General features: G+C 52.9%; 3 protein-coding genes across 12 annotated transcripts; 1 reads left to right on the forward strand and 2 right to left on the reverse strand.

Annotated features, from left to right (window-relative positions):
* Positions 1–56: 56 nt before the first annotated feature.
* On the reverse strand, positions 57–15,106 carry RPUSD4 (RNA pseudouridine synthase D4). 3 transcript variants are annotated; one of them, XM_073321054.2, is made up of 8 exons: positions 11,098–12,268; positions 9,510–9,631; positions 6,789–6,954; positions 3,692–3,893; positions 2,633–2,726; positions 2,350–2,500; positions 1,835–1,932; positions 57–625 (listed from the first exon to the last, which is right to left on the reverse strand). In XM_073321054.2, the coding sequence occupies exons 2-8, from the start codon at positions 9,543–9,545 to the stop codon at positions 419–421; spliced, it is 954 nt and encodes a 317-aa protein (XP_073177155.1). In that variant the 5' UTR covers positions 9,546–9,631; positions 11,098–12,268; the 3' UTR covers positions 57–418. The 3 variants fall into 3 exon arrangements, with proteins under 3 accessions (XP_073177155.1, XP_073177154.1, XP_073177153.2); XM_073321053.2 differs by having other exon boundaries at positions 11,071–12,268; XM_073321052.2 differs by lacking the exons at positions 9,510–9,631; positions 11,098–12,268 and adding an exon at positions 14,852–15,106.
* HYLS1 (HYLS1 centriolar and ciliogenesis associated) lies at positions 14,733–25,425 on the forward strand. Of its 4 annotated transcripts, XM_073321048.2 has the most exons (4): positions 15,411–15,489; positions 18,347–18,468; positions 23,724–23,740; positions 23,836–25,425. In XM_073321048.2, the coding sequence occupies exon 4, from the start codon at positions 23,870–23,872 to the stop codon at positions 24,788–24,790; it is 921 nt and encodes a 306-aa protein (XP_073177149.1). In that variant the 5' UTR covers positions 15,411–15,489; positions 18,347–18,468; positions 23,724–23,740; positions 23,836–23,869; the 3' UTR covers positions 24,791–25,425. The 4 variants fall into 4 exon arrangements, with proteins under 4 accessions (XP_073177148.1, XP_073177149.1, XP_073177150.1 ...); XM_073321049.2 differs by lacking the exon at positions 23,724–23,740 and having other exon boundaries at positions 23,836–25,424; XM_073321051.2 differs by lacking the exon at positions 18,347–18,468 and having other exon boundaries at positions 15,412–15,489; positions 23,836–25,424.
* PUS3 (pseudouridine synthase 3) lies at positions 16,232–27,548 on the reverse strand. Of its 5 annotated transcripts, none has more exons than XM_073321041.2 (6): positions 26,305–27,548; positions 24,998–25,107; positions 22,107–22,551; positions 19,407–19,975; positions 18,695–18,885; positions 16,232–18,570 (listed from the first exon to the last, which is right to left on the reverse strand). In XM_073321041.2, exons 3-6 carry the CDS (start codon positions 22,494–22,496, stop codon positions 18,239–18,241), a joined length of 1,482 nt encoding a protein of 493 aa, XP_073177142.1. In that variant the 5' UTR covers positions 22,497–22,551; positions 24,998–25,107; positions 26,305–27,548; the 3' UTR covers positions 16,232–18,238. The 5 variants fall into 5 exon arrangements, with proteins under 5 accessions (XP_073177142.1, XP_073177143.1, XP_073177141.1 ...); XM_073321042.2 differs by having other exon boundaries at positions 26,247–27,548; XM_073321040.2 differs by lacking the exon at positions 24,998–25,107.
* Between the last annotated feature and the right edge of the window lie 19 nt (positions 27,549–27,567).

Raw genomic sequence — 27,567 nt, forward strand, 5'->3', positions numbered from 1 at the left:
AGACAACCTGGTTTTCTCCCAGATTACACAACTCCTAACAGCATTACTGCGTAGAATGAGATCACACCATTTATTGTTTAGAGATGTTCACGGCTTGAGTTTGCCTGGAATCCAAAGCCCTGCTCTGCCTCTGCTAAAGCACAACTGGCTGAACCTGCTGGCTCTTCACTGAATCCAGTCCTGTTTCTGCACAGAACCAGACCTTGGGTCTGAGTCAGAACCTCCCTCAAGCGCCTGAACGGCCCAAGATCAAACCAACAGGTCAATGCACAGCCATTGTCCCCAGTGGCTGTGGTTTTCCGGGAGCAGCTGAGATCACTGAACTCATCACCCCATTCTCCCATGAGGCAGACAGCACCGCACAGCAGCTGGGACCAGAGTCAGATGTCATTGGAGCAATGGCAGCTCCGCTCTCCTCTCACTTTCCCAGCGACTCTGGAATCTCCAGCTTGAGCCGCTTTAAAGTGTTTGTGAAGAAACGGGGCGGCCTGCAGACCAGGCGCAGCTGCTTGTCCCCGCTGGTCCCCGCGGGCAGGGTGAGCTGGCGGGCGTGCAGGTGGAGGGGGAGGTGACGTGCCTTGGCCTGTTCCAACCCCAGTCTCTTCAGGGTGCTCTCGGGAAGCTTCTGCTCCAAGGAGAGAGAGGGAGAGAGAGCAAGATGGGTGAGAGCCGGTGCTCAAGGCCAGCACACCACCTACAAAAGCAAGGCAGTACCCCAGCCCCTACTGCCAGGGAGGGCCAAGAGAACGAGGTCTCTGTGGGTACAGCAAGCTGCAGAAGCATTAGAAACACCCATAATCAGTCGCAGCCGGACACCAACACAGTGTTCCAGGTACCTGCCTGGGGGAGGGAGCATCACAGGAGCCTTCAGGGTTACCCCCGATTCAGTCAAAGAGCACTGGGCTTAAGACTTAAGCTGACCAGACACTATCCGAGAGGAAACAGGACCTGGGATCTGCTTTAGGGCGAGATCGCTCCCTCCCATCTCACCTAGGGTGAGGTGCTGTAGGATCTGGCTAGTGCAGAGAGACCACGGGACCTGCCTGTATCATAACATAGAATATCAGGGTTGGAAGGGACCTCGGGAGGTCATCTAGTCCAAACCCCAATTTTTGCCCCAGATCCCTAAATGGCCCCCTCTAGGATTAAACTCACAACCCTGAGTTTAGCAGGCCAATGCTCAAATCACTGAGCTATCCCTCCCTCCATCTCCTTCTTGCCTGGGGAAAAGATGCCTTGAGATCTTCATGGTGACACCCCCAAGTTCCCAAAGAGAGATGCCCCAGGAGCTGGGTGTTGCAAAGTCGACCACCCCCTCCTCCCCTAGAGATGATGAGACCTGCCTACCGCACATTTCCCCACCTCTTCCCTGGGGAGAGGTGCCTTGGGATCTTTGTGGTGGCGGAGGTGATTCCCCCCCAGGATCTGTCTTGTTGTAGGAGGGGAAACCATCTCCTCAGGGGCAGGGAGAAGCCGCAGCACATGCCATAAGGACTCCTCCAGAGTTTCCAGCTGGCAGTCTAGGTGCCTGGTTCCTAGATTCTCCTCTGGGTTTGAGGCTCTGAGAAGAACAGGCCTCACCTGCCCGAAGCGGGTGCTGGAGATCCCACCAAACTGCTCTGAACTCCCTGACCTGGAGAAGTCAGTCTCAGCAGGCTGTGGATGTGTAAGGAAGTGCTGCCTGGGGAAGGTCAGCAACAGGCCTCACACCAAGCCGTGAAGCCTTTCCCAGGGCCTGGGTTGCAGCAGGGACAAAGGCCCCATAACTCTGCCATTGTTCCCCTTCTGAGGGCCAGCAGCTCCCACTCCCTCCCCAAGCCATATCACCTCTTACCTGGGGTGCCAACTTGTTCCAGTGTGCGTATTTGTGGTCCCCGAGGACTGGACACCCCAATCCATAGGCCAGGTGGACCCGGAGCTGGTGCTTCACTCCTGAGCACACAAGAGGAGAGAGAAGAACCAGGCGTTAGAACACAGCCTGGTGCCACCTGCCTGAGCACGTGCCTGCTGCTCGCCCAAACTGACTGCCAAAGGAAGAGTGGGCATGGACTGGAGATGGCAGCCAGAGCGGCCTGGATGCAAACAAGCACTCCGACTGACTGCTGGAGCAAACTGTTCGGTCCCCACCGCACTAGGAGTGCTCCTGATTGGCTGAACTGCAATCTTCTCCAATAGCCAGACTCGAATGCAAAGCCCTCAACTCCCAGAGACCCACAGGCTCCGCCTGAACCGGTTCCCGTCAGGCACCTGCTGTCACTAGAGGGACCCCTACAGAGGCAGCACAGAAAGCATGTCAGGGGCTCTGCTCACTAGCATATCCGAACAAACCGGGGTCCGAGCGAGCCTTACCGGTGATTGGCTGGAGCTCCAGGAGGGAACAAGAGGGAGAGCTAGCCAGGACGCGGTACCGGGTCACCGCGCTGTGGGCATCTCGGTTCGGTCGCACTTTCACCATCTTCCCGCTCTCGGGAGACATGCGGTAGTTTGGTGCCAGCGTCATCTGAAGCACCGGGAAGCCCGCACAAGGAAGAGAGGGACACAAAAAACACGCTTGAGCACTGTGAGGCCAGGGTAACGGTGCTGATGGCCTGGCCGGCAGTACCAGGGCCTGGCTGGGAGGCAGCTCACTCACCTTATAGTGCGACTGGTGGCTCTGCACTTCCTTTTCCACAATGGGAATATCCACCAGCCCCTCTGAGGGGACTGGGAGCCCCACACTGATCGTCCTGGGAAGAGAACACACGGATCAACAGGGCCCCACCCCAGCTCTCTGCACACAGCAGTCAGAGGTCATTCTCCTTTATTCCATTAGCAATACTGCAGAGGTTTTGACCCTGCAGCGGGAGGCTCTTCCGAGTGAAAAACATGATCAGCCCTTCCAAAAAGCTATAAAGTACAGCTAGCTCCAAGTCCCCCGAAAGAGCTAACAAGGCTCTGGGGTGACAGCAATTACACATGGAGGTCTGAGCACCAGATTCGGAGCCCCGAGGAGTGCCCCCCCGTTGCCCTTTCTCAGGCTCTGAGCCCCAGACTCACCGCCGGCTGTATGGAGTAAGATGCCCTTCCCACTCAACTCTTCTCCTAAATGTGCTCAGGAGGGGAGAGGAGACCTAGTCCTGGGGAGCAAGAGACGGAAGGTGGCTCTCCAGGCTGGAACACAGCAAGCTACCGGGCCTAGCAACTAACTGATCATCATCTGATTCCCAAGCATGGCACAACCAATCCAGAGCAGATGGCGCTTCTATCACTCCCAGGTGAGAGCATATCAGCATGTTTAACAGGGGGCCTTCCCCCTCTAGGTCACAAGTTCAAACACAGCCTGAGTGGGTAGTGAGCAGCACTGTGAGGGCTGTTTGTGGCATAAGTGAATGAGCTGGCAAGTATCCAGCTTGTCATCAGTGGACAGATGCACTGCAGTGCAGAACCACCGCTGGCAGGAGTTCCGCCCCCATGTTGTCTCTAGGGAAAGACCAAGGGCTGACTGGGCTGTGGGGACTGAGCTCCCCCCTCTCCTTAAAAGGGGCCCTTTCAGGCACTGTAGGAAATCTGCATTACTGCTGCCCATTCTAAGGCCCCAATCAGCTCCGTCAGTACCAAGCTCAGTTCAGCTTTAAGAGGGCAGATGCCCCTCTACACCTTGCTCCAAACCACTTGGGAGCCTGTGCTCCTGCTCCCAGCAAACCTCTCGTACCAGTATTTCTTCTCCACCTGTCGCGTCTTGAAGAGGCCCTGGATCCGATGTGCTGTGTCCTTGTCCCGTGCGAGCACCATCACGCCCGTCGTCTCCTTGTCCAGCCGGTGACAGAGGTGCAGGGGTTCAGCTTTCATGCCATCCAGCATCTTGGCCAAAATTGGCAGCACATCAGTGATGCAATTCTGGATCCCAGGGCCACCTGGGTGATTGAAAGAGAAACAAGACCAAAGAACTAGATTAGTGACTGAGCACCCGAGAGAACTCCCCTTGGAAGCGGTTTCCCCTGAGTGCGGAGCCAGCAAGGACAGGCTCTATCAGGGCCCCATTGAAAGAGCTTGATATTCCAAAATGTTCCTTTTGGAGACTCAGGAGCCACAAAGACACTTGTGAGCCTGGGAGATGCCTCCAGTTCTCACTCTGCCAGACAACACTGGGAACCTTCAGAACTTTAACCCTTGGGGCTGGGCACTCAGAGTTCCCAGAGGAACCCTAGATTTACTCCAGGTGCCCACTCAAAGCAGAGCAATGCCAGGCAAGTTCACTCGCTGACAGGCTCCTCTGCCCACCATCAGAAGAGTCTCACAAGCACATTCCAAGTTAGACAATAAGTTCTTCGGGGCAGGGATCGTGCCTATCTGTGGGTATGGCACCTCGTGCCATGGTCCTGATTAGGGTCCTTCAGGCAGTACCACAACAAAACAAACTTCCACTTTTCCATTTGCTGTATTCCCCATATAAGTGCATCTCCTGCTAGGAGAGGCTGGAGCAGCTGAGCGCTCTCTAATACTAGGTCTCCTACATCATTCCCTATAGCACAGCTTGCTGGGTCTGTCTGAATAGGCAGCTCCCAGACTGCTGCAGTGGGCAACACAGCATGTGGAATAGATGAGCAGCCCTCAGTGGCGAAAGAACAGGTTAAAGACTATTTAGAAAAGCTGGACATGCATCCAAGGGTGCTGAGGGAGTTGGCTGATGCGACTGAAGAGCCATTGGCCATTATCTCTGAAAATTTGTGGCAATTGGGAGAGGTCCTGGATGCTTGGAAAAAGGCAAATATAGTGCCCATCTTTAAAAAAGGGAAGAAAGAGAATCCGGGGAACTACAGACCAGTCAGCCTCACTTCAGTCCCCGGCAAAATCATGGAGCAGGTCCTCAAGAAATCCATTTTGAAGCACTTGGAGGAGAGGAAGGTGATCAGGAACAGTCAACATGGATTTACCAAGGACAAGTCATGCCTCACCAACCTGATTGCCTTCTACGATGAGATAACTGGCCCTGTGGATATGGGGAAAGCAGAGGATGTGATCTATCTTGACTTTAACAAAGCTTTAGATACGGTCTCCCACAGTATTCTTGCCAGCAAGTTAAAGAAGTATGGGCTGGATGAACGGACTATAAGGTGGATAGAAAGCTGGCTAGATTGTCGGGCTCAACAGGTAGCGATCAACGGTTCAACGTCTAATTGGCAGCCAGCATCAAGCGGAGTGCCCCAGGGGTTGGTCCTGGGCAATGTTCCCTCTAATTTTTGACAGACCGTGTGCTCAAAAAATTTCTTCTATGCAAATTTTTGTGCGCAGGGGGTTTAGAATCTGTGTGCGCGTGCACACACGCACAGCTTAGAGGGAACAGTGGTCCTGGGGCCAGTTTTGTTCAACATCTTTATTAATGATCTGGATGATGGGATTAATTGCACCCTCAGGAAATTTGCGGATGACAATAAACTTGGGGGAGAGATAGATATGATGGAGGGTAGGGACAGGGTCCAAGTGACCTAGACAAATTGGACGATTGGGCCAAAAGAAATCTGATTAGGTTCAACAAGGACAAGTGCAGAGTTCTGCACTTAGGAAGGAAGAATCCAATGCACCACTGCAAACTAGGGACCGAATGGCTCGGCAGCAGTTCTGCAAAAAAGGACCTAGGGGTTACAGTGGACGAGAACCTGGATATGAGTCAGCAGTGTGCCTTTGTTGCCAAGAAGGCCAATGGCATATTGGGCTGTATTAGTAGAAGCATTGCCAGCAGATCGAGGGAAGTGATTATTCCCCTCTATTCGGCACTGATGAGGCCACACCTGGAGTATTGCGGCCAGTTTTGGCCCCCCACTACAGAAGGGATGTGAACAAAATTGGAGAGTGTCCAGTGGAGGGCAACAAATTGATTACGAGGTTGGGGCACATGACTTATGAGGAAAGGCTGAGGGAACTGGGGTTATTTAGTCCGCAAAAGAGAAGAGTGAGGCGGATTTGATAGCAGCCTTCAACTACCTGAAGGGGGGTTCCAAAGAGGATGGAACTCAGCTGTTCTCAGTGGTGGCAGATGACAGAACAAGAAGCAATTGTCTCAAGTTGCAGTGGGGGAGGTCTAGGTTGGATATTAGGAAACACTATTTCACTAGGAGGGTGGTGAAGCCCTGGAATAGGTTACCTAGGGAGGTGATGGAATCTCCATCCTTAGAGGTTTTTAAGGCCCAGCTTGACAAAGCCCTGGCTGGGATGATTTAGTTGGTGTTGGGCCCTGCTTTGAGCAGGGGGTTGGACTAGATGACCTCCTGAGATCTCTTCCAACCCTAATATTCTATGGTTCTATGACAATCAGCATTGTGGTGAAACATTCTCCTTTCCTCAAACTGAGATGTGACCCTAAGAAGATACATGCTGCTCTCTCTTGGGACCAGATGTAGGAAGAAAATCCCCAGGATAATCAGAGAAGCTAGAGACAGATTACCCTATTGGCTCCTTTTACCCCATCCCCCTACTCCCTTGTGCAGCTCCTGTGGGAGGCTGTCTGGGGTACTGCACCACTTCAGGTCTCTGTTCATGAGCTCAGCATGACCCAGGCTCTATTGAGTTCTATATAGCGATGAGCATGTTGGCATGGTAGCAGAGATCCAAGTGGCATTTAGATGCGTTTGGATCTGAAATCAATTAGCGTTGTTTAATATAACATGAACTCAGACACTACTAACCAAGAGAAGGCACCTTCAGGGGTTGGTGAAGCTGCTCTCACAGTAACTAGCATTGGCTGACATGCACCCCTAGCATTAGCCTAGGCACTGCCCAGCACAGAGCGGCCTCCCTTGTCTCTCTCTCACCATGCACAGGGAGGCCGTAGGGTTTGTCAATCACTACAAGCTCCTGATTCTGGTACAGGATCCCGTGCTTCAGTGCCTTGGCCAGGACGTTGGGGTGAACCCGCTGCAGCTGCTTGCTGAGCTGGGTCAGTTCTCGGACCCGCCTCAATACTGGGTTTTTAGGCTCCTGTGAAGAGAGAAAATGCTCTAAGTGGAGAAAGGATGGTCTCAGGTTAAGTAACAGGGATTTAGGAGACCAGCATGCAATTCCCAACTCTGCCGCAAACTTCCTGTGAGACACTGGGCAGTTCACGTAATGTCTCTGCCTTGGCATCTCCTTACCTCACAATGGTGTTTTGAGGATCTCTCAAACCTGCGTGAGGCACAGTTACTACAGTGACAGGGCCGCAGAGACTGCCCAATGGTCCTATCACAGCAGCCATCCCACTGGAATCTCACCTGGCTGGGCAAGATTTATCCCCAAATGATTCAACTCCAGGGCGCTCTCAGTGCCTCGCCACTTTATGTCAGTTTCATCAGGCCTAGGAGCTCTGATGTCAGGCTGACATTTGACCCCCGCTGACAGCATTCAAGGAAGTAAGGCCAAGATTTTAAAGTAAGGGTATGAGCAGACGAATGACTTTTTTTTTTGAAGCAGGAGAAAATTCTATTTGCATAACACACTTACAAAAAACCACCAAAAAAGATAACACAAAACTATGCAACAAAACAAAAGCAAACGCAATGTATAATACAGCAGCCTTCAGGGGAGAGAAGTGTTCAGGCTTGCCTGGGCCTAGAGCAGGGGGGCTTCCTCCACACTCATGGTCTTCCACCCTCCTGAGTTACCTGGTGGCCTAGAGCGGGGGGCTTCCACCCCCCTCGAGTTACCTAGTGCCATGCCCAGTTTCACCAACTATTCCTCTCCTGAGAGCGCCCAACAAGATGAGCAAGGCTGCAGGGTGGGCAGTTTCGGGGGGGACGTGCACCCATGTGTGAAAGGACCCCTCCTAGGTGGTGGTGATGATGGTATCCATAGCGGCAATGGCTGGGGCTGAGGTCTCTCGCTCTTCCCCTCAATCAAAGGGTCAGACGGAGGGAACCGGACGGGGTCACTGAGCAGAGAACCTTGGACAGCGCCCACCGCTCCTCGAAGGCGTCAAGGGCGTCGGTGGACGCCGCCCAGAGGAACTCTGCCCGGATACATGAATGTACTGAGGATCGGAAAACAGCCCTACAGTCACAGGAAGCTTCATCGGCCAACCTCCTCTCTCTGGTTTTATAGATGGCTGTTTTAGCTAGGGCTAGGAGGAGGTTAACCAGGAGATCCTGCGACTTTGTGGGGCCACGGATGGGGAGTGTGTAAATAAAAAGGTGAGGGGAAAAGTGCAGCCAAAAGCATAATAAAATATTCGTGAGGAGCCGGAAAAGGGGCTGCAGCCTGGCACACTCTAAATATACGTGTGCCAGGGTTTCCCTCACGTTGCAAAAAGGGCAAGTATCTGGGATGGGGATGAACCACGTCAAAAACACACCCGTGCTCACAGCTCCGTGAAGGAGCCGCCAACTGATGTCCCCGACGGGCCTCGGGACCAAGGTGGAATACAGGCTGGCCCACCGGGGCTGCTCACCCTCCAAAGACGGCAGTTTTTATTACACTCGCTGATTCTGAAGAAGGGCACTGATTAATTCGAATACGTTAGGTAATGCAAAGGGTCAGATGGACCCCCATGCTGGCCTCTGAGCCACGCAAGGCTTTTCAAGTTGTGAGAACAAACCCCTCAGAATGAGAACTGAGATCACATTGGGGCTTTGTCTGAACCAGGATTTAAAGGTGTTTCGTTACCTAACACGTTCTAGGGGGCCAGTGCAGACAGGGAGTGTAAACTTTAACTCATACAAAGCTAGGCTAACCCTTAGGCTTTAACTTGACCCATTTAGTGCACCTTAAAGTTTACACTGCCTTGTCTACACTAGAGTTTTAGAATGTTTTAGTTAGAACAAGTCAACTAACATCATGCAACACCACACCTTTACTGGCTAGACTACGCACTGCCTGTCTGACTGAAGCCAGGTCAACACTACAAACTTACATCAGTAGAATTATGTTGCTCAGGGTGTGAAAAATCCACACCGCCGAGCGATTTAGTTAAACCAACCTAGCCCAGGTACAGCCAGCGCTGTGGCGATGGGAGAGCTTCTTCTGTCAACATAGCTACCGTCTCTCACAAGGGTGGAATAACGACGCCAACGGGAGCGGCTCTCCTGTCGGCATAGCGGCACCTTCACTAAAGCACAACAGCAGTGCAGCTGTGTCACGGCAGCGCTGTAGGTGTAGACAAGCCCTGAGAGCGCAGGCAAGGAAAACAGCTTTTGAAGATCTCCAGTTCCCTGTGCATTCAAAGGGAACTGGCATTTCTTATGTCACATGGCACCAGATTCAAGATGGCAGCATTATGTTTGCATGTTAACTACAAATAATTAAGAAGCATTTTCCTTGAACACAAAGGTTTGCAAGCTGTTGGTGCTTGGAGCACCGGCTGCCCACATGTTGGCTCTCATAATTTCCAATTATTAAATCACATTTAAAAAAAACAAAACAGCTAAACGCACAATACTTTCCTAATATGTACTGCCCTGCTGGCAAGCTTACCCTCCGCCAACATGGGGTTTCCCTCCCTTTCCATTTTGTTGTTACTCTCCCTTTATATCCCTGTTCTGTCTTTACTAGATCTCTCTTGCCTGGTTCAGTCTGAGGGACGGATGTGGACTTGGCATCAGGGTGGTTGCACACTACTCGGGTAGTTTCTTCACTTCGATTGTAATGTTTACTGCTGGGCCATTTGAAGCCTATTTACAAGCACCTGGTAAAGGCAGCAAAGAGAACAGGGTCTGATCCTGAGAGTAGGGTTGCCAACTTTCTAATTGCAGAAAACCAAATGCCCTTGCCCCGCCCCCTCCCTCCATCACTCGCTCTCCTCCTCCCTCATTCATTTTCACTGCAAGGCCCAAGCAGGCACTAGGAGAAGGCCAGGAGCTGCAACAGTTTGAATGTGGGAGATGGAACACGCGATTCAAATACCCTTCAGCTCTCCAGGGAGGTATTTTAAATACTACTGTAAAATTAATTGCCCCCCCAAAGAGTCCCAATCACTCGCAATGAGCGAGACTAAAGAGGCTATTGCAGGAGCTTGATTTTTCTTGCCTTCACCCAACCGTCCTGGTAGGGAATCCAGTAATACTGCAGCCACTGGTTGACTCTTTCCCTACCCGACAATGGACTATACAGCGGGGGGGGGGGGGGGGGGGGGGAGTTATGCTGTTCCGTGTTTAATGACTAGTTCAATTGTTTAAATGTATGCTTTAGCAGACAAAATATGCAATGTGGACAAATTAATGTTAACGTTTCCTGACACTTGTTTAAATATATAACCTTAGTATTGCATTGATGTTATTTTATAAATTCATTATAGCTCTTTAATGTTAAGGTGAGGTTGCATAAAATGTAATTCATGCTGCAGAAACCGACTCCTCCCTATTTTACCATCCTGCTAACCAACAGGTTTTCTAGTGTTGTTCGTTTCAAGTTTTTTCACCTGTCCTGCGTCCCAAAGCAGGTCGAGAGGAAATATGTTAGAAAGTCACACACAACATAACCACCTGTCCTTGTTCGGTGCCCAACATTCCACATCAAAATCAATAAATATCATCTTGTGTATACCAATAATCATGCAAAAGATTGTACACGGTAATACAATGTGCTATTTGTATATTAACGCTCGTAAATTTCCAAGTTGTCCTTTATTTGAAACATAAAGGGTCTGTATATGGGCGTGAGGGAGATTACCATAGCCAGGGACTAGCTCTTTTGTTTCAAGAACACCCTAGTGAAGCTGTGCTTTCCCTGTTGCCAGGCCCCTTTTGTGCTGCCGGCACCATCAGACCATATGACCCACTTAGAAAAGGAGTTTTTTCCTTCCCCCCCCCCCCCCCCCCCAGACGTTCTTGTTAAACCCTGGATTTGTGCTGGAAATGGCCCAACTTGATTATCAAACACACTGCAAGGAGAGTGGTCACTTTAGATAAGCTATTGCCAGCAGGAGAGTGGGGTGGGGGGGAGGTATTTTTTCATGTTTTGTGTGTATAAAAGATCTTCTACACTTTCCACAGTATGCATCCGATGGAGTGAGCTGTAGCTCACGAAAGCTTATGCTCAAATAAATTGGTTAGTCTCTAAGGTGCCACAAGTCCTCCTGTTCTTTTTGCGAATACAGACTAACACGGCTGTTACTCTGAAACTTACTGTTTGCAGTCTCTGGCAGGTACCCACCAGTCAGGCTTTGCACACAGTGATGTCTGGCTGCTGGGTGGCTCCTGATGTACCGTGCTGACTGGGTGGGTTGCAGTGGCCACCCCAGTGGCAGAAGCTGAACCAGCCCCAGTGCACTGCCCCTGGATGCACTGACAGAGACATGTCCCAAACCACACTAACCTACCTGCACCTCCTGCACGGAGGGACTGGCCTGCACAGCTACCTAGGCTGGTAGCTGCTGTATCCCACTTGCTGGGAGGGAGTGTGGGTGGGTGTGGCCATGCAGTAATTAAAGCTGGCTGCCCCCTGACTGGGGTTCGCTGTGGGGCTGTTTGGGCTAGCTGAACCCCAAGCTCGGAGACCCACAAGGTGGGAGGGTCTTAGAGAGCCCAAATGTCTACACAGTAATGTTCTGGCCCCAGTCCACTGAGCCAGGTCAGGAGGTTGTTTAATTGCAGTGTAGATATACCCCAGATAGCTCAGACAGGCTGAAGTGGAGGCTCCCGGATAGGGACTATTGGGAAAAGGAGACACAAATTTGGAGCATCTCCAGCTGAACCCTTCTCCCCAAGCAGCCACCAGCTGCTTGTGGGAACCAGGGCCACCTAGCTGGGATGGCTATTAGGAAGAGCAGGAGGGTGCTTGGGGCTGCGGTTATGTGACAGCGTTAGGGGTGCGGGAGCAGGGTGCGGGGCAGAGAGTTGGGGTGCGGTAGGTGGTACAGACTCTGGGGTGGGGTGCAGGCTCTGAGAGGAGGCCAGAAATGAGGGGTTCAGAGTGTGGGAGGGGGCTCTGGGCTGGGGTGAGGGCTCCAGCTGAGGGTGCAGGCTCGGTGAGGGGCACGGATGAAGGGTTTGGGTGCAGGAGGAGGTTTCAGGTGGGGCCGAGGGGTTCGGAGTGTGGGAGGGGGCTCTGGGATGGGGTGCGGGGGGAGGGTTGAGAGCTCGGGCTGGGGGTGCAGGCTCGGGGGGGGAGCAGGGATGAGGGGTTTGGGGTGCAGGAGGAGGTTTCAGGTGGGGCCGAGGGGTTCGGAGTCTGGGAGGGGGCAGGAGTGCAGGGGGGGTGAGAGCTCCGGCTGGGTGTGCAGGGATGAGGGGTTTGGGGCGCAGGAAGAGGTTTCAGGTGGGGCCGAGCGGTTCGGAGTGTGGGAGGGGGCTCTCGGATGGGGCAGGGGGTGTGTGGGGGGGGTGAGGGCTCCGTCTGGGGGTGCAGGCTCGCGGGGGGGGTCAGGTATGAGGGGTTTGGGGTGCAGGAGGGGGTTTCAGGTGGGGCCGAGGGGTTCGGAGTCTAGGAGGGGGCTCTGGGATGGGGCAGAGGTGTGGGAGGGGGGCAGGGATGAGGGGTTTGGGGTGCAGGAGGAGGTTTCAGGTGGGGCCGAGGGGTTCAGAGTCTGGGAGGGGGGCAGGGGTGTGGGGGGGGCAGGGATGAGGGGGTTTGGGGCGCAGGAGGGGGCTCTGGGATGGGGCAGCAGTGTGGGGGGCAGGGGTGAGGGGTGCAGGAGGGGGTTTCAGGTGGGGCCGAGGGGTTCAGAGTCTGGGAGGGGGCTCTGGGATAGGGCAGGGGTGAGGGGGGGAGGGATGAGGGGTTCGGGGTGCAGGAGGTTTCAGGTGGGGCCGAGGGGTTCGGAGTCTGGGAGGGGGCTCTGGGATGGGGCAGGGGTGCGGGGGGGCCGAGGGGTTTGGAGCGCAGGAGGGGGCTCTGGGATGGGGCAGAGGTGCGGGGGGGCAGGTGTGAGGGGTTTGGGGCGCAGGAGGGGGCTCTGGGATGGGGCAGGGGTGCGGGGGGGGAGGGATGAGGGGTTCGGGGTGCAGGAGGAGGTTTCAGGTGGGGCCAAGGGGTTCGGAGTGCGGGAGGGGGCTCTAGGATGGGGCAGGGGTGCGGGGGGCAGGGATGAGGGGTTTGGGGTGCAGGAGGGGGTTTCAGGTGGGGCCGAGGGGTTCGGAGTCTGGGAGGGGGCTCTAGGATGGGGCAGGGGTGCGGGGGGCAGGGGTGAGGGGTTCGGGGTGCAGGAGGGGGTTTCAGGTGGGGCCGAGGGGTTCGGAGTCTGGGAGGGGGCTCTAGGATGGGGCAGGGGTGCGGGGGGCAGGGATGAGGGGTTCGGGGTGCAGGAGGGGGTTTCAGGTGGGGCCGAGGGGTTCGGAGTCTGGGAGGGGGCTCTGGGATGGGGCAGGGGTGCGGGGGCTCCGTCTGGGGGTGCAGGCTCATGGGGGGGTCAGGTATGAGGGGTTTGGGGTGCAGGAGGTTTCAGGTGGGGCCGAGGGGTTCGGAGTCTGGGAGGGGGCTCTGGGATGGGGCAGGGGTGCGGGGGGGCCGAGGGGTTTGGAGCGCAGGAGGGGGCTCTGGGATGGGGCAGAGGTGCGGGGGGGCAGGTGTGAGGGGTTTGGGGCGCAGGAGGGGGCTCTGGGATGGGGCAGGGGTGCGGGGGGCAGGGATGAGGGGTTCGGGGTGCAGGAGGTGGTTTCAGGTGGGGCCGAGGGGTTCGGAGTCTGGGAGGGGGCTCTAGGATGGGGCAGGGGTGCGGGGAGCAGGGATGAGGGGTTTGGGGTGCAGGAGGGGGTTTCAGGTGGGGCCGAGGAGTTCGGAGTCTGGGAGGGGGCTCTGGGATGGGGCAGGGGTGCGGGGGGGCCGAGGGGTTTGGGGCGCAGGAGGGGGCTCTGGGATGGGGCAGGGGTGCGGGGGGCAGGGATGAGGGGTTCGGGGTGCAGGAGGTGGTTTCAGGTGGGGCCGAGGGGTTCGGAGTCTGGGAGGGGGCTCTAGGATGGGGCAGGGGTGCGGGGAGCAGGGATGAGGGGTTCGGGGTGCAGGAGGGGGTTTCAGGTGGGGCCGAGGGGTTCGGAGTCTGGGAGGGGGCTCTAGGATGGGGCAGGGGTGCGGGGGGCAGGGGTGAGGGGTTCGGGGTGCAGGAGGGGGTTTCAGGTGGGGCCGAGGAGTTCGGAGTCTGGGAGGGGGCTCTGGGATGGGGCAGGGGTGCGGGGGGGCCGAGGGGTTTGGGGCGCAGGAGGGGGCTCTGGGATGGGGCAGGGGTGCGGGGGGCAGGGATGAGGGGTTCGGGGTGCAGGAGGGGGTTTCAGGTGGGGCCGAGGGGTTCGGAGTCTGGGAGGGGGCTCTAGGATGGGGCAGGGGTGCGGGGGGCAGGGGTGAGGGGTTCGGGGTGCAGGAGGGGGTTTCAGGTGGGGCCGAGGGGTTCGGAGTGCGGGAGGGGGCACTGGGGTGCGGGGGGGGTACGGACTAGGGGCGCTGCCACGCGCCGCCCCTGCCCGCGGTCATTGCCCCCCAGCCCCCGCGGGCCCGAGCCAGGGCTCAGGGTGGGGGCAGCGCGCGGAGCCACGTGGCCCCCGGCCTGGGACCCGGACCCGCTAGCGGCTTCCAGGGGCAGCCAGGACAGGCCGGCTGCTCCGGCGATGCTGACCGGAGCCGCCAGGGTCCCTCTTCTCCCGGGTGCTCCGGCGGGAACCGGACACCCGGCAACACCTGCCCAGCCTGCCGGGAGCCGTAGCCGGGGACGAGCACGCGCAGACCCCGCAGTGCCTGCCGGGAGCCGTAGCCGGGGACGAGCACGCGCAGACCCCGCAGTGCCTGCCGGGAGCCGTAGCCGGGGACGAGCACGCGCAGACCCCGCAGTGCCTGCCGGGAGCCGTAGCCGGGGACGAGCACGCGCAGACCCCGCAGTGCCTGCCGGGAGCCGAAGCCGGGGACGAGCACGCGCAGACCCCGCAGTGCCTGCCGGGAGCTGTAGTCCCCGACCCCTGCCCAGCCTGCCGGGAACACTCGCCTCCTGTTTCTGTTCCTCTCGCTTCTGGGCCCTCAGCTTCTCCGCCAGCTGCTCCGCTCTCACCGCGGCGGCTGCCCCGCGGCTGGTGCAGAAGGCCCGGAGGCCCTGACTCAGGGCGGGCGCAGGGGCCCAGAGGCACAGCCCGACGCTCCCCAACGCCGCCATCTTTCCGGAGTTATCAGAAGGGGGCCCCGCCTCCCCCCCCGCTTCGAGCGGGCAGATCTGGCGCCGAATCAGGAGGGTACGGCAGGAGCCTTCAGGGAGCAGGCCCAATGGGACGAGTCGACGGGCGGGGTTGCAGAGAACTCACCCAATGGGTAGCGACAGGGCGAGGTGACACCGATCGCCCCCAATCAGAATTCGAGGCAGCGCGGAGGAGGCGGGGCCGCCAGCGCGGCACCCAATGGGAGGAGAAAAGCCGGGGATGACGTTTTGAGGCAAAGCGCCCAATGAAAGCGAAGCATGCGGCGGCGGGAGGCGGACTTTAACAGAGGGCGGTCCAATGAGAACGGTGGATTTTGCGGCCTCGAGGAAGGCCCGCCCCGCGATTTAAACGTTGGCAGCTGCCGGCCGTTGGCAGGAGCCGGTAACGGTCGTTGCGCGGGGACGGGGCCTGGAGTTTCTCGGGCGCGGCACAGGTATGTGGGGGGAGGGTCACCGGGCCCCTCCCGGGCAGGGCCCCGGCAGCGGCGGCCTGGAACCGGAGTCCCGCCTGCCACGACCGGGCTCGGGGGGCTGCTGCGGGCCCCGGGCCGGCCCCCGCTGAGCCGGGCCTCCTCTGCGCCCTGCCCGCAACCCCGCCGCCCCGCTGGGGTTGCCGGGGCGCCGCCGAGGCCCCGGGCCCGGCCCTCAGCGGGAGGACACCGGCGCGCCTCGCCGCCCCGCCCCCCCGCCAGGCTCTAATGTCCGGGCCCCTCTGCTCAGAGGGGGCCGGCGCCGATCCTGAGCCGTAGCTCCGGCGGGGTGCTGGCTGTCCTCCCACCGTCTTATGACGCCTAATCCGAGGGTCTTGGCGGCCGCTGGTAGTGAAATTATCGAGCTCGGGAAGGCAGAAGTGACACAGAGTTAGAGCCTCTTGTCCCCCTAAATCCAGGGCAGATTTTTTTAAAGAGGGGTGGGGATGGGGCCAAATGTAGGGCCGCCTCCGCCTGTTTATTCATAGCGAAAAATGTCCAGCACAAGCTTAGCATGCTTAAGCCATTTTGTCCTCTACAGATTACTTTATGCACTGACAGTACTGAAATAAACCCTCTGAAAGGGGGGGTTGTGGGTAGAACATGCACTGTTCCCCTTGACAGACTTAGGTTGCTGAACAGGCTTCAGGGTAGCAGCCGTGTTCGTCTGTATACTGACAAAAAGAAAAGGAGGACTTGTGGCACCTTAGAGACTAACCCATTTATTTGAGTACAAGCTTTCGTGAGCTACAGCTCACTTCATCCGATGTTCCAGACTCAACCACTGCTACAAATATTTAATTATCCTTTCCTCTATACCTGACATTCCACTCCTGAACATGGTATCAAATGCTGCGATTGAATCTAGCAGGCTGTTGCCCTGTAATTATAGGAGTTATGAAACGTAGCTTTTCAACAAACCAACATAGTGCTGGAGTAGTTTTAAGGCATATGCACATTCCTGGGTGGGACTGCCCCACAGGTGGCCTAATGTAAAGAAGTCCAACACTGAGAAATCAAGAGTCTCTCTCTCTACTAGGATGCTGGTACTCCTAGGGCAGGATTGAGCTAGTTGAGGAAAAAGCCATAGTTCAAATGAACATAGTCCTGTTGATGTCAACGTTAGTTTCTATGAGCGTGTAAGAAGGGAAGCAGTTGCAAGACTGCTTAGAGCATGGGTGCCTAAATTCCTTTAAAGACAGGGTTCAGGGCCTGTGGTAGGTACCTTTCTCCAGTACTGGGTATTATACCTTTCACTAGTTATTACTGTGGCTCGCTCCTTTGGGATTGTGGGCAGAACTTTCTGTACAGTCACATCAATTTCCTTCCAGTGCATCTCATCTAAAATTGTAGTTTAATTACAATGTCATAAAGGTGCTTGTTTCCTTCATAGGGAAAAACAAAGCATTTGAAACAACTAGTAAAATTCACTGGATTGCCAAATTAGTCCTTAGTTTAAAACTGAAAAGTGTTTAATGATCTGATTCAGAAATTAAGACATTGTCACATCCTGACATGGCCATTCCACTATTGCCTTTCATTTCTTCTCCTGCAGTACAGGCTCTTCCTTTCCAAAATAATTTCTCCAGCCTTCTCGGTCTTTCCTGCTGTCCATCCCACACTATTTGTAACTGGGACAAGTGTTTCATCTGAAATCGTATCCTATTTGCTTCCAGAAAAAGCTGATTATTTCTGACATGATTCTTTTAATTAACTTTCTTTCAAACTTCCTTGCTCCCTAGTCTCATGCTGACACTTTTAAGGTGCCTGGAGGTAGTCTCCATGATCAGCACTGTTACCCAAAGCATTTACACTTCCACAGAGCTGTGACCCTAGTAGCCTCTAAGTATCTTACCTTCCTCAACTAAATAAAGCCTGCAGGAATGAAGGGGAAGGAACCTACAAAATTCATGGGTTCCTCCAAACATCCTGACACCTGCCATACATATGCATCCTGACACTTGCCATACTTCCCACTTTTGGGTACTACCCACCAAAATGCATTGTGTGTAGCAAACAGGAGCCTGGCAGCAGTTCCTGAGACAGCACTTTACCCATGGAGCTGGCTGAAAAGGGACCCTGGCCAGGGTGCTAGCTGTTTCACGCTGTAACTCTTCCATGTGCAAAGTGCTTAAGCAGAAAGTGCAGCATGAAAGGGCTGAAGAAATTGAGGGATGAAAGGAAATAATGATGGTTCTCACACTAGTGCCCTGCACACTTAAACAGTGTAGTCGGAAGGTAAGCTAGCAGTTTACCCCCTAGGGGTAGGCGTTTTCACTCTCCTAGTCTGGATCACACTAATATTGTTTCAACCACTTGTCCTCAATTACGCGGGGCACCACTTCTTCCATTCAATCACATGATATTCCTGTGGCAAATACAGCCATTGCTTGCATGGAAAAGCAATGTTAGCTATTTTTAATGCATTTTAGCAGCTGGTAAAAAGGAGACAAAACAAGTACCATATGCCCAGCATGTTCCATGGACCTGTTTGAGAACCTCTGCACTATATTACCATATTTCAACAGCCCCCTAGAAGTTAATATTTTTAAAAAGTAGGTGCAGAATTGCACCTTTAAAAAGGATTCCTCTCCTCTGTGCCCTTCCTCCCACCCCCAAATGTTTCGTTTCCTAAAATCCTAGGGGACCACTCAACCCCCCCCCCCCCCATCACTGAAAGATGGTCCTGCTTCTGCTATCACGTGACCAGTTCTCATTTAGAGCTCTTGGACTCTGTGTCCACACAGACTCGCTTGGCAGCTTGTCCTGGAGTCTCACTATCTCTTTCTGCACTGTCACCGTGGCCTCTCTTTGTTTCTAGGTGCTCCTCTTTGTCTGCTCCAGTCTCTTTCTCCCCGCAGTGTGGCAGCTCAATACGTCCCCTGCGCACAAAGTGATTAATCCGGGACTCCAAGCCTTCGCACTTGGGACGAGCCAGCAAAGGTTTGTAAGTGCGGGCCTTCACCCCTTCGATGAAACTGCTGACCTGGTTATGGACTGGGGGCTTCACCTCTCTCCAGAGGACCATTCTGTTCTTCTCTAGGCCTGTAACATACACAAGTCAGATGCTGGTATCTCTCAAACAACCCAGGCTACTCATTTCAGGAATTAGCCTTTATCCCTACATGACTTCTATGTGTTAGGCATACTTACAGAACAATTTTCCTACCTGTTCCTAGGGGTATGACAGCAGAGTCTAGCCCCTGTAACATGTTATATAACATGTGAGTTTTGACTGCATGATTGGCCCAGAGTTGCTGTAGGTGAGTAACATTAAACTCCTGAACTTCTCGGTCGTAGATCCACTGGATGTTTTCAAACTCGCAGTCATACAGAACCAGAGGAAATTCCACTGCCATGCTGCAGAGAGGAAAGGAGGAGACATTACCTAACTGTACACAGGCACAGTCAGCAGGAAGTTAAAACAAAATGCAGTGACTTGGGAAAAACCTAGAACACAAGACTGCAGATCCAATGTGATGGCACTGATTTCAGTGGAAAAGACTATGACTAGCTCACTGCTATCTTGTATAAGAGCTGTCAAGTCAGCAGCTCATTGAACCTTACATTTTTACTAGGTCCTAAGGAATAAGACTTATCAAGAATTTCATGTTCCTTGCCTGAAGAGCCAAAGCTTAAACACTGAGGCAACAGGAAAAGTAGTTTCTCAAGGGCATGCTTTGAAGATGAAGAGGGTACGTTAAGTAACAGGCTGACACTGGAAGTACTGTCTTCCATCTCACTCTAGGACTGATAGTGACAGGCTGCTTGGATGCTGATAGGAAGCGTGGCGGGGCACTTATGGCGCTAGATTCAGAAACAGGGACTAAGATGCATAAATTTGAGATGAAATTCTGAGGATTCATCATGGTAATTCTTGCCTGTACTGTGGTTTTCGAGGGTTCTTCTCTACATCCAATAGCTCATCAATAATCTCCGGATTCTCCATCCTCTGTCCAATTAGTAAGAGGATTGCCATCATGCAACGGACTTGATGATAGAGGAATGCCTGGCCTGTGACTTCAAACTGGTACAGTTGGAAAGGGTCCTGTAGCCCAGTTTCCCCTCCTCTATCCACCAGCTGCACCTGTGCAGTGAGAATAGTCCTTTGGAAGTTTGTCACGCCATTCGCTACATCCATTTTGCACAAGTTCCGGAAGTCATGGGTCCCCACGTATTTTTGTGCTGCAGCATTCATGAGGGCCACATCTAAATCTGCATGAGGGAAAAAATAGCGATAGGTCCTCTTGAGGCAGCTGAATCTAGCACTGAAGCTGGGTTCTACAGGGGCCCATGCCAACACACGTATGTCGGGAGGGAGCACCCGATTTAGGATATGGGTGTAGCGGATTTCGTTGGCAGGACTACTGGTTTTGTCTTCCAAGCCACCCTCATGACCATTCACTTTCTTTCCCTCTGAAAGGCTTGAGCGAAGGTCCAGGGAAATCACCTGTAGGATTGGAAAAAGGGGATTACACTCAGACTCCCTCAAGATAGGCAAAGCAAGCTTCCAATTACTCAGTTTTAAAACAAACACGTTCAAGACCTCTGGAAGAGACACTGATCTTCTGGTTTGCTTTAATAACTGGACCTACCAGTAGTCCCTATTGAAGGGTATATAATTACAGCTGCTGGAGGTGGTTGGAGTGAGCTAACAGTTTGCTGCACTGTTATTGATTTGGTGATAGACTAACAGCCCTCAAAGTCCTAGTAATCCATGGAATATATAGGTATCTTAGAATACTTTCAACCTTGACCTGGAGGAAACACACTCACAGATGACAGGTTTCAGAGCAGCAGCCGTGTTAGTCTGTATTCGCAAAAAGAAAAGGAGGACTTGTGGCACCTTAGAGACTAACCAATTTATTTGAGCATAGGCTTTTGTGAGCTACAGCTCAGATGGCAACTTAGTTCAGTTCCATGGCTAACTTACTGCTTAACCTCAACAAGGGTGCCAATTTGTGATGGTTTATACAGACAGTTGTCCACTGGCGTCAGATCAACTTATTGGTAGATCATGGCTAGTCTACATGCAAACAAAAACTGCTTTTGGCCCTTATCGAGACGGTTTGAGTTCAAACCACTGACAGAAGTGGGGCTTTTACCCACTGATATAGTATCCTGTTGTGTTCCGGCTGAAGTGTACAGTGAGACTAAAGCCCTGTCTAAACACAGTTGTACTATAACTTTACCAATATTGTTAAAGCAGTACAGCTGGCCCAGCATTGATGTAATCATATTGGTATAAAGGTGCTTACTTGCCTTCTCTAGCACAGAGGTGGGCAAAATACGGCCCGTGGGCCACATCTGGCCCGTGCGACTGTCCTGCCCGGCCCCTGAGCTCCAGGCTGGGGAGGCTACCCCTGGCCCCTCCCCCACAGCCACACCACTGCGTGGCTTGTGCCCGCTCACCTCCCAGGCTTTCCAATAAGCCTGTCCTGCCGCTTTGAGCGGTGTGATAAGGGGTGGGGGTGGTTTGCATAAGGGGCCGGAGATCTTGGGGGGCAGTCAAGGGACAGTTGGATGGGGGGGTGTGGTTGTTGGATAGGGGGTAGGGTCCTGGGCGGGGGGGGGCAGTTAGGGACAGGGGTCCCAGGAGGGGGGCAGTCAGGGGACAAGGCGGGGGACGGACAGATGGGTTGGGGACAGGAAGTGGGAGGGGGCAGCAGACAGGTTGTTTGCGGAGGCACAGCCTTCCCTACCCGGCCCTCCATACTGTTTTGCAACCCCAATGTGGCCTTCGGGCCAAAAAGCTTGCCCACCCCTGCTCTAGCAGAATAGCTATACTGGTAAAACTGCCTCCATGCTAGGGGTTATACTGAGTTTACTACTTAATTAAGAACCCCACACTCCTAACCATAGTTAACCAGGACAAAAGCAGAATGCAGACAAGACCAAAGTCAACTGGAGACCATTCTCATTAGTTTCAAGAGGGGTTTTTTCATTTGTTTTTAAAGGAATAAAAATTTAACCAAGTCAACATCATGTCTTAATGACTCTTTGGGACACTTGGTGCAGTTGTAATTTTGCTTAGCATTGTTCTAAGTTTCAAGCTAATGGCTTGTCTACAAGGGGAAATAGCCAAGAATAGCTATTCTGCCATTGCTTCCAGAATGGATGCTCTTACTCCACAATAAGAGTGCCTGTGTGCTGAGTGAGTGTCCATGTGGCGAGTTAGTACAGAAGAGCACTGAATTTTGAAGTCATACCCTCACTTATTTCACACTAGCTTCACTGAGTAGACAAGCCCTAAGTGTCATCCATCATTCATGTCCATTGTGAATTGCTGACTAAATGCATTGCTGAGCACAAAGTTAACTATGGGCTCTCTTTGCTGAGTGTCCTTTTACATACTAGAAATGCTTCTTACCATGTTCATTTTCAGATCAGAGGGGAAAAATTAGTATCTTTTTAAAGACTGGGACAATGTTCTTATCCTCCGTGCTCAACACTGGGTTGAATAAAGCCTGTTGAATTATCCTAGAGGACTATATGCCCTCCACCTAGATTTCACAGCATAATTAAGGCAGAATCTCTCATAGCTGCAAGAGCTGGGAGAACTTGCAGCCTTGGGTACTGACCTGTCCAAATGCACTGACCCCCTTGTCTGTCCGTCCACAGCGATGATAATTGGAAGTCTGCCTATTGTCTACCAGCCGGGTCTTGCTTAGCGCCTCAAACAGTTTTTCTTCAATGGTGTTGTTGGTGTTCTCCTGGCTGGCAAAACCCTGGTATCCCCAGCCCAGGTAGGCAATCTTTAGTGCCACGTGTCTCCGGCCATAGGCACTAAAATCAAATGGCCGCTGCTGGCGTTTCTTAGTTTTCCCCAGTGCTGAAGGGTTCCTTTTTATGTCGGTGCCCTCCTTGCCCTCCAAGAGTTTCTCTTGCAGTCTCTTCACTTCTTCCTCCAGTTCCTGCACCCTTTTCAGTAGTCCCTCTCCTTTATCTTTCTCCATACCCCGGTCTGCCATACTGAAAATTCCGGTGAACTATCCCAGTTGGGATCCGTTGGTAGCGCCTCAGTGTCTGCAGAAGAAGAGTAAGGAGATTAGCAAGTCTGAGTGTCTCTTTACTTCCTATTAGATTTAGTATAAATCTGCCTCTGGCATTTACCCATCTGAGAATTTACTTCACGTACTGGCTTTGGCCTTCTAACATTCCTCAGTGCCTTGCATATCCCATGTTCTGACCTACCATATGGGTTGCTGGGCTTAGCTGTGACCGCTTTTCCTTACTCAGTGTAATTAATCCTTTCAACTCTTCTAATCTCATGTCCCTCATTCCATTTACTTGTTATATCAGATCTACTGTGTAGGCCCAGTCACATCTATACCAAGCTTTCATGTAGTCTTTTTGGGATCCTGTACAGAGCTGCCAAGCAACAATCCTCATTTTCATCAGCCCCTGCTCTGCTAGCATCGGCATGTGAGGCAACTTGTTAATGCCTGTTAGTCTTACGGAACCATCTGTTATGTCGTCTTTCCTTCAAATTAGCTTCTTTTGACATTATTAAAGCTCAAGTTTTCAAAGCTGTCTAATGGATTCGGTGCCCAGTTGCTCGTAGAATTAATGTGAATCCCCGAGGTGACTTTGAAAATTTCAGCCTAAATGTTCCCTAGCTTGGCTTCTACTATGGACTGAGGTCTCCTAGTATTCAATTCAACTGCAGTCTCCAGCTTTGCCTTAGGTATCTGGTATCAAGGTGACCTCCCACGGGTGGGCCTTTCCATTATCTGTGCTAGTAAAACGTTTCTAGGGTGCCCCATTGGAGTCAGCACAGCTAGTAAATAAACTGTCCTTGCTCACACAAGGCAGAATCACACTAGAAAAAGTTACTAATACCCCCCCCTCTCCACTTTAGACAAAACCAAAGAGTTAATCTTATTCTGCTTCATACTTAGCTATTACCTTTGTAACTGTCCCTTGCGCTAGGACAACTAACCCATAGCAATTACCCCTTTGCTGTTTGAATATCACTGCAAATTCTTATATGGCACAATTCTAATATTGGCTTCAAAAGGGACACTGGGGCATGACACTACACTATAGGTGCTATTTGTCTGCATCTGACATAAAAGCATCTGTAGGGAAGTATCGTTCAAAGTGAAGGGTAAATTTGGGGATCCATACAGGATTCTCATTGCTCTACTCTTTTCAGTTTCACTAGCTCTTACTCATTTGTTTAAATTCCTTTTTAGCTTTCAGATGGTCACTGGTAAGTGGTCTAGAGCCTGATTTTAATGTTCTAAGTATCTTTTGTATCTATCAGTTCAGATGTACTAAGAACTTAATTACAATTTACTCTTACAGAATAAGTGACAATCAGTCCAGCCCAGGTGAAATCATGGAGGCACAGATAGGACCAGATCAGTATAGATGGGCCACTATGAACCATAAAGAGCGGATGGCAGCAGCTGCTATGGCCTTTACCCAACTTTGCGCAGAGCAAGGAGATGGAGATAGCCTGAGAGGAACCTATGCTCCAACTCAGTATGACCCCTACAGTAAAGCATCTGTGACTTCTGGGATCAGGCCATCTCTTCATCTGTTGATGCGGCACCACCAGGCAGAACACAGCGTGCAACCAGAGACCCTCTCGGAGGGACTTAGAGGACCCAGAAAGCCAGTGATGAAGAGGAAAGTTCTGAGGCGGATGCCTGATGGAGAGGTACACGTGTCTGATGAGTCTGTCACCAGTGAACCAGAAACCAGTGCTGAAAGTGACCCTGAGACCTCAGACCTGAGACACAGACTGCTCCATCTACACCCCCACCAGGAAGACACCGCTTCAGAGGTGGAAAGCGAGCCGAACCACAGTTCCCATAGAAAGTTTTACTTTGATCTTCCTCATCGCAGTGGCTCTCATGGAGACCCCCCATTTCTTCTGAAGGATTGCCATGGTCAGGGCTCTCCAGTTTATGAACAAGACTTGATTATGGCTGGACAACCTAAATCCTTCATTCCTCCAAGATTAGAGCAGCAAGGCCGTAATCGTGGGAAGATTGACCGGGTAGCCCGGTACTTTGAGTACAAGCGGGACTGGGAGTCATTCCGGATACCAGGGGAGGATCACAGGAAGGAACTGCGCTGGGGCATCCGAGAACAGATGCTCTACAAGCCTGACCTCCCAACCAGGTCTCAACACATCTATGTCCCCAACAACTATCTGGTGCCTACAGAAAAGAAGAGATCTGCCCTGCGCTGGGGGGTGCGCTGTGACCTGGCAAATGGCCTCATTCCCAGGAAGAGCTCCTTTCCTTCATAGTTATCTAGAGTCTCTCTTCAACCCCCATCCACAGGACCATCCATCCCTTAGTGCCAATCAAAGATCTACCTGCTCTGCACAGGCACATTGCATTATTCTGAGTCGTTCGTTCCTCCTCCTAGAGACCCTGAATAAGTCAAGTTGACTCTAAAATCTCATTTGTGCTCCTAGACAAAGGTGGTTGATTGTGGTAGAAAACAACTTTACCTGCCCAGCTTCCTGAATACTTGTATTGAAGCACATCAGTTGCATGCCAGTTGCCTTCCTGTTAGCAAGACCCACAGAGCTTCTCCTTGAGGAGACTACTGTAGCAGAAGCTGCTCAAAGTAGATATAATGCAAACAATCAACCTACAGGAATCTATGCTCAGGGGAATAATCAATATCACTAGTTCTATTTTTTTCCCTTTTTATTTGCTCTTGTTCCTGTGGATGAATTGCTGTGACGGTGTTTTATTTATGGCTTCTGGGTTATGCATTTCTTTTAATAAAGTGCGTGAAAGGATCTGCTGTAGTTCCATGAATTCATTCGAAACACTTCTGATTAGCTTAAGATAGAATTTACTTACCCTAGACCTGTTAAACTATTCCATGCATTTGTGTATGCGTGTACATTCGTAGGCCTTGTCTACACTGCAGAGTTTTGTCACCAAAACCATGAGGCTTTTGTATTGTATTTTTTAGAGAGAGCTGTCAGCCACTTTAAGTTGCCAAGGCACTTTCTGTAAATAGAAGCATTTGCTATGGTGTCCTTGATCAACCAATACAAGAATAATTTGTCTGTCTATAAAGCTCTTTAGGATCCTCTGGGATGGAAGGGGTTAGAACTTTAATATATTAATTTCATTGTATAAAATGCATCTATCCAATGTTCTGGAGTACTACATGGTTCATAAGATGGAACAACAAAGGGGGGAAATCTAGGTTCTAGCTCTGCCACTGACTTGATGTATGACTTTGGGCCTCAGTTTCCCCATCTGTAAGACAGGGATACTGAGTCTTACACTGCATTGTAAAATGCTGAGCAATCACAGAGTGCCATAGAACTGTGTGTTATTCAGGACAAACATGCACATCCAATGTACTAAAGTCAAGAAAGCCCTTCCCAACCCAGCAGAAATATCACATCCCTCAGCCACCTACTGTGAAAGACAAGGCCTCTAGACCTGCCAGGCCCTGAGTTTTCCCCCAACCAAGAAAGGGATCCTTGTAGTGGAAGATCGCTCGCTAAGAATACCCTCTTCCCCCGCACCCCCGTCTCCTTTACAGCTGTTCGCTCGCTACTGCTGCCACTGCACTTCCCGAGGGGCGATTGTTACCGGTCTCATGCTGCCTTGGACCGAACTGCAGGGAGGCCCAAGGGGGAGAGCGAGGGTTTCCAGCCTAGCCCCACATGCTCAGTGAAGCCTGCCCCATTCCCTCCCTGGCGGGATCGGAGAGGGAGAATCCTGCATTACCAAGTGACCCCGAGAGGCGAGTGAGCCCTGCAACGTGGCACCTGTCCCGCGCGCCTACCTCTACAGCAGACCGGCCTGACACTCCCGGGAAGGGCCAGGACGCGGTAGTCACGTGCGCGCTGCTTTCTGCGTTCCCCGCCGGAAATGACCTTTCCACTCCCCATGCTCTGCAGGCGGGTCATGGGAAATGTAGTTCCGGCACCACGTGGTCCACACTCTCCCCCCCCCCCGTCCAGCGAGGGGCTGACGGGGACTGCCTGCGGTGTGAGCGCTGCACGGGCAGACTCTCCCTCATCCGCAGGGAGACCCCCGCAATTTTGTGCTGCTTTCAGGAAGCGTTGGTGGCGTCTTTGCTCTTCTCAGGGGGACGTTTACAAATAATCACCATGGTGTCCGTGTGAAATCCTCTTTCAGAGGGGGCCCTGGAGCCAGCCACTGCTGTAAAGGGGAGAGACACTTTTAATGATTCGTCACGCTTGGCACTGACTGTGCTTTTCAGCCGTAGACAAAAGAGCGATGTACGAAGGCAGGCAAAGTCATATCGTTCCCAAGCAAGGGTGGAGCTTTCAGGCCTGATTTTCAGAGGTACCGCTGACTCCCGTGGGATAGAGAGAGCCTCTGAACACCAGGCCCGAGTGACTTGTCCAAGGAAGGCCACAATCAATGGCAGAGCCGGGGTTAGAAACTAGCTATGATGACTCCCGCTTCTATGCAGTAACTGCCTCCCATGGCTCAAGCTATCACTCCACAGGTTGTAGCATTCATCATCTTTACCATGGGGGTGCAGATGGAGAGCAATTTTATCACTGATGGTGCAACCAAGTTGTGGGGAACATAAGAATCCTGCCTTTGCCCAGAACATTTGTGAAATGGAGGAGCAGGTGCGGGTAACTTCAGCTTCAAGCTACAGGAACTCATTCTCCTGTCTTCGCTCTGCTGCTTTTTCCTTTGAAATTTTAGCCACCAAGTCCAGCGTAGCTGGTGAGGATGAAGTGCAGAGGGCTTGTGGACTTTGTGTGGGTGTGAGAATGGGGTACATGGGCAGTGGCTCTCAGAGCGGGGGGGGGGCACGCCACACCCATCAGATCTGTCCATTTGGCCATTGCTTCCTTGCCCAGAGAGCCCTGGCCTTGGCTGCAGTGGGGCAGGGAGAAAGAGAGGTGGGAGCGGGCAGGCAACATCCTCTCACACCCGGGGGTGGGGTGGGGAGGGGCAGAGAACTCCTCACCTCACAACTTGGGACCCCCCCCTCACGCCCTGGGGTGGGGTGGGGAGGGGCAGAGAACTCCTCACCTCACACCTTGGGACCCCCCCCTCACGC

Source organism: Lepidochelys kempii, chromosome 22 (assembly GCF_965140285.1).
Source record: "Lepidochelys kempii isolate rLepKem1 chromosome 22, rLepKem1.hap1, whole genome shotgun sequence".
Taxonomy (NCBI): domain Eukaryota; kingdom Metazoa; phylum Chordata; order Testudines; family Cheloniidae; genus Lepidochelys; species Lepidochelys kempii.

Excerpts from the sequence above, each read along its gene's own strand:
- RPUSD4 (XM_073321052.2), bottom strand. The coding sequence starts at position 15,016 with ATGGCGGCGTTGGGGAGCGTCGGGCTGTGCCTCTGGGCCCCTGCGCCC. Across the intron at positions 2,501-2,632 it reads GCCACCAGTCGCACTATAAG|ATGACGCTGGCACCAAACTA; the intron begins GTGAGTGAGCTG and ends CCGGTGCTTCAG. Across the intron at positions 1,933-2,349 it reads GGAGCTCCAGCCAATCACCG|GAGTGAAGCACCAGCTCCGG; the intron begins GTAAGGCTCGCT and ends TTGTGTGCTCAG.
- PUS3 (XM_073321040.2), bottom strand. The coding sequence starts at position 22,496 with ATGGCAGACCGGGGTATGGAGAAAGATAAAGGAGAGGGACTACTGAAA. Across the intron at positions 18,886-19,406 it reads CCTCGAAAACCACAGTACAG|CATGGCAGTGGAATTTCCTC; the intron begins GCAAGAATTACC and ends TCCTCTCTGCAG. Across the intron at positions 18,571-18,694 it reads TGTCATACCCCTAGGAACAG|GCCTAGAGAAGAACAGAATG; the intron begins GTAGGAAAATTG and ends TGTATGTTACAG.
- HYLS1 (XM_073321047.2), top strand. The coding sequence starts at position 15,314 with ATGCGGCGGCGGGAGGCGGACTTTAACAGAGGGCGGTCCAATGAGAAC. Across the intron at positions 15,490-23,835 it reads GTTTCTCGGGCGCGGCACAG|AATAAGTGACAATCAGTCCA; the intron begins GTATGTGGGGGG and ends TTACTCTTACAG.